This window comes from Phasianus colchicus, chromosome 15, assembly GCF_987193195.1.
Source record: "Phasianus colchicus chromosome 15, bPhaCol1.hap1.1, whole genome shotgun sequence".
Taxonomy (NCBI): domain Eukaryota; kingdom Metazoa; phylum Chordata; class Aves; order Galliformes; family Phasianidae; genus Phasianus; species Phasianus colchicus.
Genome location: NC_143450.1, coordinates 9067100 through 9078856, shown reverse-complemented (window position 1 = coordinate 9078856; position 11757 = coordinate 9067100). Strand labels below are relative to the sequence as shown.

General features: G+C 55.0%; 1 protein-coding gene across 8 annotated transcripts in view; it reads left to right on the top strand.

Annotated features, from left to right (window-relative positions):
• Positions 1-4204: 4204 nt before the first annotated feature.
• ABLIM3 (actin binding LIM protein family member 3) overlaps positions 4205-11757 on the top strand; it is a 35175-nt gene continuing 27622 nt past the window's right edge. For 5 of the 8 annotated variants that reach the window (XR_016471436.1, XR_016471435.1, XM_090151063.1 and 2 more), the window contains exon 1: positions 4206-4524. Coding sequence is in view for 6 of the 8 variants with exons in the window: in XM_090151063.1 (XP_090007189.1) it covers positions 4512-4524 (13 nt within the window). In the remaining 2 variants the exon portion in view is untranslated. Of the gene's footprint in view, positions 4525-11757 lie in introns of all 8 variants that reach the window. The other 3 variants (XM_090151065.1, XM_090151062.1, XM_090151061.1) reach the window with 1 other exon arrangement.

Below are 11757 nucleotides of genomic sequence, written 5' to 3'. Positions count from 1 at the left end.
AATGGGGGAAAGGAAAGAAAAACGTGAGATTTCCTACACAAGAGATAACCCACTGTCCACCCCGGGCTGAAAATTCTGTAACAGTTCTTACATTAAGAAGAAATGATTTTTTTTCTAATTGTGTGGTTCAGTCTCATCCTGAGCTGCCCAGGTTGTGTGGGATGGGGATGAGCCAAGGGCCTGTGATGGGGAAGGTGATGTGTGGTGGTGGGGAGGAAAACTCTGTGCCCCCAGAAAGGGCTGCTTGGTGCAAAGAGCACAGCGCTCGACCCCAAAAGTCCCCAGGTTCTGCAGGAACTGCTCCGATTCTCAGTTTCCCTGTGAAACAATATGAGGAACAAAAGGAAGAACAAGCCCTTGCGATAACATAGCTCCAGCAATGAGAAAGCAGCAGCATGTGCCAAGGCTCAATGTCTCTTACTGGTAACACGGCCGGGTGGCCCTGGGGAGCACAGCAGGCACCGTGCCTGCTCCCCTGCACCTGCTCCTCCCACATCCCTCTTCCAACATTCATTGCCCCAGAGCCTCATGGTGGGCACAGCTGCCCGACAGCACCATCCTGCAATCCCAACCCAGGGCTGGAGGGAGTGCAATGTTTGCCCTTCCATCAGTCCCCACTGCTTTGGGGAACTTAAAAGGGAAAACTAAAAATAAACCCAACTTCCTATGACCTTTCGTGGGTTGAAATGGAGCTGGCAGTAGGAAAGCGGGTCAGGTACCTTGGGGCCAGAACCGCAGCTGGAATAAATCTCCCTTCTCATCACTGCATGGCCCTGTGGGTGGGTGTGCAGGGCTGGGAGCAGCAGCTGCACCCGCACAGAGCACAAACTTGTGTGTGTATACAGGGGGTAAACAAAGCAGCCCCAAATGTGTGACCTGAGGGTGCCTGGAAGGCCAGCCCTGCTACACACAGGCTGGCTTTGCAGGATGGCCGCAGCCCACGGATAGCACACACAGCATCACCTGGAGCGCACCCAGCTCTCAGCCTTTCTCCTTTTAGTCTGCTTCTATTTTTTCATTATTTCTTTTCCCTGAAATCATTTGCACAGCACTAACGAGTGAAAATTCAAGTTTGCTTGAAAACAATCTATCATCTGATTATCGTTGTAATGCAGGCAGCCTGGGAACAGCTGCCTCTGCCTGTCTGTGCCTCCTCCTGCCGACACACGGAGCTGCTGGGAAGGAAGGACCGTCGTGCTGCGGTGTGAGCTGGAGGAAAGCCAAACTGCTGGTGAGTGACTGGGAGTGATGTGACTGAGGAAGAGGAGCGGGTCCTGTGCTGGTGTTGCACTGTGCTGCCAGGTTCCACCACGGCCTTCAGGGTGCTAAAACACCCACTGCCCATTTTGCTGCTTCTGGTCCCAGTCACCCTGTTTTCCTCTTGCAGCTGCGGAGCACGGGGCTAGCAGTGGAGGTTGCTCTCTGAGATAACTGTCAGTCCAAGGGCGAAGGAAGAGCACTGCAAGCCTGTGAGCCCTCTGAAAGTTCTTCCATGTGACTGTGAGTGTGCATTTGTATGTACGTGTGTATCCAGGTGCGCTGAAGGGAATGCTGTAGCTTCAAGCGAAACAAGAACACAAGAGCTCAGGCTGATGATAAGCTGACCCCTATGTGTGCTGAGGACAGAGATGTTTATATGAATTTTAACTGTCTGTCGTCTCCTGGTTTCATCGCTCCTAGCCTCAGGAGCTGTGAGCTGATTTGCCCTTGTAGCATCCCCATTGCCACACACTGCCCCGGCCCCCAGGTCATGCAGCAGGGAGCAGGGATTCCTTCCCTGGGGCCCTTGCAGCACCTCGCTCTGAGGGACGGGGCTGCCCCCAGCCCCAGGGCCAATGTCCCTGCTCCAGGATGGAAGCCTGCAATGGAAGCCCACAGTTGGTGTCTTCCTGAGCCGCTCTCTGGGGAGATGGTGGGCTGATTTCTGTGAGTTCCTGGTGCTGCTATAGCACAAGATATATTTTGAGGCCAGCCCCGGCGATTTCACACGCAGTCAGCAGCTCCTGGCTCTCCCAGGAACCAGCCAGCAGGAGTCAGGCATCAGGAAAAGAAAGCAACCCAATTATCACCCATGTGGGGACACCTTGGTCCCTTGGCATCTCACAGGAAGGAGGAGGCAGGGATAAGAAGCCCAGTGTCCAGGGAAGCAGTCAGTATGATTAAATGAAATTAGCACAATTTTTTGCCCTGTTCTCCTGCCCTCATCAGGATCGTGTCCCGTTTTGCTGAGTCCCGCAGGCAGCAGCCCGAGTTACTCTGTGCACACTGTGCTCTGAATGAGGCAGGCGCCTTATGGGAAAAACACACAGCTAATAATTGCTGTGAAAGACTGTGTTGCAATGCACAGACACAAAGGGATGAAAGGAGACTGCGCTCACATCCTGACATTTCCTCATTTCTGAGTTCTTGTCTCAGGCATCCCTAACATGCTTTCAAGGCAGCTTTTACAGCCAGCTTCCTCTATCAGAGGAAAGGAAACGGAATTTCCAAACACCCCAGGATGGTGTGGGGCACAAGGGGCTCAGCATGGTGACCTGTCAGCGCCTGCCTGGGGCCTGCCCAGCACTCCCAGAAAGGAAACACTTAGAATCATAGTATTATGGAATCTTGAAGGTTGGAAAAGACCTCTGCAGTCATCTAATCCAACCATCAACCCATCACTACTAAACAATGTTCCCTATAACTTGAGGTCCATCCCCACCCAGACAGCCCCTCTCCCTCTTATTTCTGCTCCTGTTTCCATCTTGCAACAGCAAACAAAATTTTGTTAAGGGGAGACCTTTGCCTAGATGCCTCTGCGGGACCCCACTGCCCATGGAACCCCCACACTGCCCCCGCCCCTTCCCCATGGGTGCCAGAATGAGAGATGAAGATGGGGATGAAAGAGGGCTGTGCTGGAACACCCAGAACTCTGCCAAGGCACCATGTCCTTCTCTGCAGCAATCCCAGCCTGTCTCTGCTGGAAATTTCAAGTTGTTCTGATGGCAGCAAGTTAACAAGATTTGGAAACCAGGTCAACGGAAGGAGCTTAATTAGCTTGCTGAACCGTGGGGACCAGCTCTCATCGTGTCTGCTTTGTTGACTCCTGGGATGGAGGTTATCAATACCATTTTTGGGAGCCTCGCACCCCTGGTGCTCCCCAGGCATGGGGAAACTTTGCAGCCAAAGTCCCCAGATCAGCAGCATGGAACAGCCCAAGCTGCCCTGCTGTGCTGTACAGCAGCTCTCTTTTCTCCCTGCCTGCTTCCCCTCAGCCCTACAAGGATGCTCAGAGCCCCCACTGCTGCTGGCTCAGGTCCTCCCACCCAGCCAGCACTGCTCAGTGGGGCAGAGCCAAAGGGGACAGGCAGTGAGCTGGAAGTGTCACTGGCAGTGCAGGCATTGCTCACACAACCTGCTGCCTGTCTTGTCGTGTCACCGACAGCATCTGCTGCCACAACGAGAATAGCAAAGGAATGGCAAAGCAAAAGGCCCTCTCTGAGAAAGGAGCAGGAGGAATGCAGGGCCCTCCATGCTACATGAAAACCCTGTTCATTGGAGTCATGGCCATGGCTTGTTTCTCTGAATGGCAGCACAAGCTTCTTGAGGCTCCATGGGCAGGTTGTGCTCAGCCCCATCCCTGTTTTCACCTCAGGAGCAGCTCCACCAGGTGATGCTTTATTCTGACAGGGTGTCTCACAAACAAACCAAGGAGCTAATGGCTTTGAAACCCTTCTAGGAACTCTGACGTTAGTGAGAAACAAGCCCCCTCTCCATCCTGCACCCTGTGTGGGGTTTCCTGCGTGGGGCAGCGTGGATGGCTGCTGGGGGGAACCTCGCTGTCAGAATACCCCCTCCCCACGCCTATGTCCTGGGACAGCATCTCATTGCATCCCGCACCACCGCAGCCCCAAGCCAGAGGGATGGCAGCACGGCGGTGAGGGCACCCCGGGGATGCCGGGGGCTGCAGCAGGACGCAGGGCAGGGCGCGGGGCCGCGGGCAGGCGGTGCCCAGCAGATGGCGGCGGTGCCGCGGCGGAGCCCCGCAGGCATCCCCGGCCCAGCCCGGCCGCCGCCCCCCGCGCTGCCCCCGGTGCTGCCTCTCCCGGCCCGGCCCCGCACGGCTGGGCTCGGCTCGGCTCGGCTCGGCTCGGCCCGGCCCGGCTCAGCCGTCCTGGGCTGCTCCGCGGGGCGGGGCGGGTCGGGCGGGCGGGGAGAGGCGCGGCACCGCGCGGCCCCACACCCCGCTATAAGAGCGGAGCGAGCGGCCGCGCTCCGCAGTGCATGGCAGCGCCGGGCCCGGGGCCGTTCCTCCGGGTCGGTCCGGACACCCGCCCCGCTGTCGCCACGCTGACCTTGGCATCGGGACAGAGCGGGCAGCGCGGCGCTGGGGATGCCGTAACGAGAACGCGCAGGGACCTCTTCTAGCAAGGGGAGAGGCGACCTCCTCCCCGCTATCGGAAGAAAAAGAGGATTTAAAGAGCGGCTTTGCCCCTTTTGTTGACTGCGAAGGGCAGAGGAGGACCGGCAAGATGAGCACTAGCAGTAAGTACGGCTCTCCCTTCCCTTTGCTATGGGAACAGGGCTGATGTTGCGCGGAGCTGGCGGGGAGGAATCGGAAAGAAAATGTGACACCGGGGCTGACACATCGGATGGGCTGGGTATCTTTTTCTCTGCCTCTTGCTTTCTGACAGGGTATGGCTTTGCTGGTGCTCCCTTCGTGTGGGCTGAGCCGCGGTGCTCATCTCCCCTGAGTACTTCTTGGCATGCATTTCTGGGCTTGGAGGGCAGATCATGCAGTAAAATGTCGATATGCAACATGGTGAGAGGGAGCCAGGAGCACTCTGCCAGGCAGCAGCCACACTTGCTGGTGCCTCTGCCCACGTATAAATAGCCACTGGGAGAGCAGCCAACGGGGATGAGGAACAGAGGAAGGGGGTACCCAGAAACTGGGGAGCTGAGCAAGGCACAGATGTGGTACAGAAAAGCATGTGCCTTCTGCAGCTGGGGATGTGGGTGTTTCTATTGTGCGTGGGTGAGAGATGGGGACAGAGGCGTTCATGCACTACGTAAGAATTGCTAAAGAAGCAGAGCGTAGAAATGTGCTGCATGAGATGAGAACTGGCACCTGCTCCTGGTCTGGTTGCTCCTGGTTTTGCATCCCTGTTGCAAAGTCTGGAAAGATTGATCCCGTCACAGTCAATGTCTTCTCATTGCTGTGAGGGTGTGTGACAGCTGTGTCCACCTTCCTAGCAGACCTCTGGCCTCTTCCTTTAAAAGCATATGGTACTGAGCCCCCAGAGCTGCTGCTGGTTGCCACCTGCCTCCTGGGATGAGGTCCTGTTCCTCCTGAGGGTCCTCACAGCTGTGTGGAGTGAAGAGGCAGAAAGTGGCAGAGCAGTGACTTCTCTGTCCCTTTGGTGTGCTGAGGTTTCTCAATCTGAGAGCTTGGGGTGGTTCCCAAGCAAAACACCGTGAAAAATGTCTTGGCATGCTGCAAGCAACAGAACAGGTGATTCCAGATCTGTAGGGCTGCGTTAGAGGTGTGAACGCTTTCCAAGTGCCCTCTGCATGAGCCATGCCTGTAGCGTGAGTGGTCCCCTACTTGGGGGCAGCGTGGCTGGCAGTGCCCGGGTAGGAACTGCTGGGAACCCATTTGTTCCCAGCTCTATGGGATGCCTGGTGACAACTGGCCTATGAGTAATGGTAGTGGGTCTGGTGCAGAGGGCTGCAATGGCTCTCAGTGCTTGCTGGGGTCAATGAATGTGGTGGCCAAGTAGGGCTTTTAGGCTTCTCCTAAGCCAATTCCAACAAATGTGTGTTAGTTCCTCCTGGGGGTTCCTTTCCAGCTCTTAATAGCCAGCTTGGATACTGACAGTGATAAGGGTTGTTTATGGTGCCAGCGTATCGTAACTATCTGATTACACCGCAAAACTTCACTTATTCCTCTCCCACGTGGGGGGAGTGGTGCCAGCAGAGTCACACATGTATACTGCCTGGTGCTCTCCTGTGATTTGATGGGAGGAGCCCATTTGATCCAGGAGCCCCCTGGAAGCCACATCTCCTCCTGCCACCAGCTCACTCAGTGCCCCTGGGGGCATCACTCAGCCGTGCCTTGGCTTCTGGGTTTCCCAGCAGCAGGCTGGCACTGTGGGTCTTGCCTGAGCCTTTGGATTGCTTTGCTGAAGTGGTGCCATTTCCCTTTTCCAAGTAGCTACTTGGTTTGGTGAGATGTGGGAAGCTGCTCCAGCTGCAGTTTGCTTGCAGTGCTGGGGACTGATCACTGGGGGTGTGCAGTCTGTGGAACAACACCTGTACAAGAGCTGTGCAAGGCAGCAGGCTCTGCCCTGCTGGACTTCCAGGCTTTTGCAGATAGCTGAGGGCTCAAAGCAGACTTTGCCATACCCACATTCTGGCTTTTCTGTTCTTAGCAATGGCATGATCCTCTCCCAGCTGGTACTGAGAGCAGGGGCAGGACTGGAGCTTCCAACTGTGTGCTTTGTGGCTGCTGTGAGCTGCTGAAAGCTGTCTAGCTTCTTCTCTGCCTAACCTGCAGCCCTCAGGCCTGCGTATGCCTCCTGGAGCCCTGGGCATCCTCTGTGCCATCTGGATGTTAGCCTGCAGTGCCTGGCTATGACCTGCAGTGGCTCTTGCAGCCCTTTTTCCAGCAGCTGCTGGCTCAGGAGCTCACTGCCACTTGTTGGCTGTGGAGCAGCTCTACTGCTCTCAGTAGGGATTCTGCTGTCTGAGGGAGGGCTCTGAAACAGAAGGGCTGTGCCTGCAAGTCAGCTGTGCTCAGCCTCCCGAGCCTGGTCTCTGTACTGATGCTTGAGATGCTGCTTATGTTGTTGTTAGAGGAAAAAGAGAGGATGTCATCATCTCACACAGTGAGACTTGCTTTGCACCCAGGGTTGGAGGACCTCTCCTCTCCCACTGAGCAGAGAAAGCAAAGCCATGTGAAAACTCTGCTCTTCAGGGACAGAGAAGGCCCTTGATCCTGGCTGTAAACTCATACCCTGAGGCTGTGGAGTGAGAAGACCTGAGGGTGCAGAGTTGTGCTGTCTGGGAACGCAGCCTCCTGGCACACGGCCGTTTGGAGGGCACTATGTTGATATTTACATTCACTCCGCTATTTATACCTCCCACTCCGGTTAGCACTGCTAATTGGTTGCAAATGGATTCATGCATTCCTAACCAGGTCCATCAGTGCTGCATTTCTGCTGGACCTGGATCCTGTGGTACAAACTTTTGCCATAGACAACATCCCTTAAAATCACTCCAAAACCTTCTGAGCTCTGGGCTCCAACCCCTCCCTGAGAAGCTGGGACAGGAAAAGCCCATCCATCCCACCCTGCTCCCTCAGAGCAGCTGCCACCTGTTGGAGGATGGGGAGGTCTGGGGGGGCTTTGGTATGTGAGGTGGAAAGTTTCCCCAGATCATCCCATCCTGGCACCTCTCAGATCCCCCTGCAACAGCTCTGCTGGTCTCAGAAGGCCCAGAAAGGAGGTATAGGGAAGAGCTGGCCAGTACGGCGCTTGGGCAGGAAGGCTTCATGACACACTGATGAATGTAACGTGTTTGCCTGGTTATTTTTGTCTTTCCTAAGTCGTGTTCCCTGTTGCATGATGATCCACTAAGCATAATTACCCAGTAATCTGCAGGCACATGTGGTTACAAGGTGTTTACCAGCAAACTCTATTAAGTCCCTGTGTAATTAAAGAGGAATCACACAGTACTGTGATCTCCAGGAGCCCCAGCCCTGTCCCATAAACTCACCAGGTTGGGGGGATTCTGCATCTCCCCACAGAGCAGGGCAGGACATGCTAAGGAGGCTGTGATGCTGCTGAGGGACCCATTGGTACGATGTAGTCATCTCTTCTCCATGAGCTTGCAGTGCCAAAGAGATATCCTGGTTTTCAATACTAGTCCTCTGCTGCCACCAATGCCCCAGTACAAATCCTCTCCTTCCTCCTGCACAGCCAACCAAAGGGACAACTGTCAATGGCATTCACTTTGGTGCCAGAAAATTCAGTGCCCACGCAGTCTCTCTGTCCCCAGGCTGGTTGATGGACTTTGGGCTCTCCTGCAAACCCTCTTTCTTGGCAGTTTGCCCTTCAAAGAGCAGAAGCCATGGAAAGTGGCCCTGCAGGCCAATGAAGTGCATGCTGTAAAGTCAATTGAAGCAATTGAATTATTTCAAGGGCCTGCCATGCTCTTATAAAATAAATAGCAAGTTTTCTAATGACAGAGTGACGATCGGTTTAGCCAGATAATTGTATTTGTGATGCCAGCAGGCTGGACTAATGACAGACTGTCCTGTTATCAGTGTGGTGCTGCCCTTGTGCCTAGCAGAGCTGCAAAGGAGCGAAGGTAAAGCCACCAAGTTCCTGCCAGACCCTGCAGTCCTATCATGATGATGCCATAATGAAGTGCTTGGAACATTTAATCAGATATTTTTAGACTAAATACATCAGTGCCTCTCTGTAGTGAGTGCTGCAGCACCTCTGGAAGCATCCTGGGGAAGGCTGGAGGTGGGAGAAAGATGGGATGGAGAGGGGGGTTTTGTGAGGTGGATGGGGACAAGGAGTGACTGCAGCAGCTGGAGGGAAGGCAGAGCTCAACTCCAGATGTTTCAGCCCCAGAAAGCTTGTTTGAGTGCCCTGAAGAACAGCCCCATTGGAAACACTTCCCCTTCCAGAAAAGGGATGTCTGAAGCTTGATAGCACTGAACTGAGCAAGTGTGGCAGCAGACTTGAGCATATGGTTCCCATATATTTGATGGTGGTTCAGATTTTTGATAGGCTGTAGTTGATAGAGGCCTTTTTCAGTTCTGGCATAGCCTGAATGCCTTATTCTTATCAGCCACAGGGCTGGGAATTGACGTGCTTTCTCTGCTGCCTGGGGCAGAGTTCTGAAAGAAAGAGGAGCCAATATGATTTCCTTATGCAGCCTTCCTGACCTTCCTTTTTTCTTACCTGTTTTACCTTGGCAAAGTCCTTCTCTGAGCCTCGAGCATTGCCTGTTTTTTCTCTTCTTGCACATTCTACTTTACTCCCATCTTGACATGTTTTTGAGGCTTGGACAATTGGAGAAGTCCTCAGTAGGAGGGCATCTCAAAGGAGCAGGAATGCCTAAGAGAAGAGTGCATGTCTGAAGCCATCCTGCTGACCTCCTTGTTCCTTCTTGGCAAGGGCTGCCCCACGGCGGGGAGCACCAGGCTGCCTTGTTGCTGCAGTGCCACCCCCAGAGCCCTTCTCAGGTCTGAGCCCATCGCAATCTGAACTCAGGTTCTGGGGGTTGACCAGCTCTCACAGCAGTGAGCTGCAGGAAGGTTCCTCAGCACAAGGGGATCATAACCCAGCACAGGGCTGGAGGTGTGAGCTCACGACGTGCCCACACCAGGCTCTGCAGTACCACGCCCTGCACGGCACATGTAGCATCTCACAGAAGTGCAGTGCAAGCACTGCGCGCCCTTCCCACTGCCTGTGCTGTGTACCCTCCAGCCCTGGAGGTGTTGCTTCTCCTCATACATCCATTCTTCTGCCAGCCTCGATGCAGGCACCCCACTGAGGGCTGTCCTGCCCCGGGCGGTGGCAATAGGGAGCTATTTATAAACAGCTGAGGTTGGGCTGGGCCGGTCCCTGGCTCAGCTCCGCTTGCTGGGACATGTCAGGCAGTGTGATGGGGATGTTGCTGCCACAGCTGCTCCCCAGCCCGGATTCCCTGCACAGGTGGGGGGGCCCAGCAGGGTGGTGGGGCGAGGGAGGCTGCTTCTCCCTTGGCCAAGGATTTGTCTTCTGAAGGCTTTGGAGGAGGAGGATAGGAAGCTGCATGTGAGCCTGCTACTGTAGCATGGCAGGAGCTTCCTTTGAGCCCCAGGGCTGCTCAGGAGGTGACTGCCTCCCCTGGCACCGCTCTTCCAAACCAAGGGCTTGCCTCAGCCCTGGCAGAGCTGCTCCCTGCTGCTGCCCTGCCCTCCACCTGCTGCTCTGAGTCACCAAATGCTTGCAGGTTAAATCACCCCTGTCTGCAGCACTGCCCAGCTGGGGTTGTGAGCAGCTTCATCACTGGGCTGTGCTATGCCAGAGCTGTGGGGTGCCTGGGGATGGGCTCCTGTGCCAGCAGGGCTCTGGGCTGCTAGGAGAGATCCAGGGCAGGTGCCCATGGCTCGAACTTTGTTTGCAAGCTGGACATCAGTGATCAGGTGCAGAGTGCAGCAGAGGTGTGGGGAAGCTCCCCTTGGCTGGGGCAGATCCCAGAGCAGGGCACCAACCCCACTGCTCTCAGCAGCCCCCAGAATGCAGTCCATAAGGGCAGGGCACAGGACAGACATGCTGCATGGCTCAGTGCCAGCTTTTACTGTCAGCTCTGCTCCAGATTTTCGCTCTCTCTGCTCAGATTGCAATCCTTAGAGTGTAATAGGGTGCTTCCCCAGCTCTGCACAGCCGCTGTCTGCTTGGATCACAGTGCCCATCCCTGCCAACCCTGCCTGCACTGTGCTGGTGGCACAGGGGTGCCCCTGCCTAACCCTCCCCCACCTCAGCACCTCCTGGCTCTTGAAGGATGGAGAAGGGGGGGCAAGGTAAGCTGAGCTCTCTCCAGCTGCTATAAATAGCTGCGTCACCCACATGTCGTCTGAGAGTTCTGTGCCTGGGCTGGGGCTCCTGGGTGCACTTGAACCAATGGAGAAGGGCTCTGGCTGCTGCTGGAGGCACAGAGTGTTGTCACGTTAGTGCCCAGTGGGATGCTGCTCAGGCTGTACCTGGCCTGATCACAGCTGGCACCTCACTGCTGGCAGCCTGCAGCAGGGACCTGCTGCAGAAAGCACTGGGCAGAGCCCGTCAGCTCCCACCAAGTTGCTGGGGTGTGTGGGGGGGTACAGGTGGAGGATTCCTTGCTATTTAAGGCAGATTTGTGGGAGGAGGCTCTTCTGAAGAGAGTGATCAGGTCAGAGAGAGAAAAGTGGTTCTTCTGGTGCTGTTGAAGTGCATCTTTGGTCTCTGAATGCTCCTGCACTCCCTCTAGGTTGGAGTTCTCTAGGGAACCTTGGTCATCATGATGTCATCCAGGCTGTCTCCTAGGACTCAGTTTTTGGGGTGCTCTGTGTCTTTGTGTTTGTGGCACATCTCCCACTTCTCGGGCATCTCAGGCTTCTTGATCACCACGTGCATGGGTGCACAGGGAGATTCACAGCCATCTTCCCAGAACTGGAGCTTTCCTGCTTCTGCCTGCAGACGCTGGGACACCAGTCTGGGTGAATCCCAAATCAGAGTCCTTAACCAGTGGGAAAACATTCTTGAACCCATCTGTATCTCCTGCAGAGGGGCCTGGCTGTGCTCCCCCAGCATCGTCCCAGCCATCTCCAGGAGCAGTGTGGTCCTGCTGGCCAGGCAGAGCTGTGCAACGCAGTGTGCGTGTTCTCCATTCCTCTGCTTCTTTTTTTCTTGTATTTTTTTTTTAAAGTCACTGTCTGCGTGGAGAGTTATGTGGTGATGACAGTTTGTGATGGGTTATATACAAAATCCCTTGCATCCCTGAGGATGCTACCAGTTGAAAGCTTTTATGACATTTTAAAAATAGCCACAGAGAGGGAGAGAATGAGTAGATGGATGGGTAGGTGGATCCCTAATAAGGAGAGAAGAGGAAACAGCAAGAGGGGAATGGAAAGACTTCAGTGAACGGCATGTGAGTGATTGCTGGGAGAGGGGGTGGTGTGGTCATACCGAGCTGCTGAGCTGCGTGCCCAGGAGGAGTGGGAAACCCTATAAAAAGCCTGGA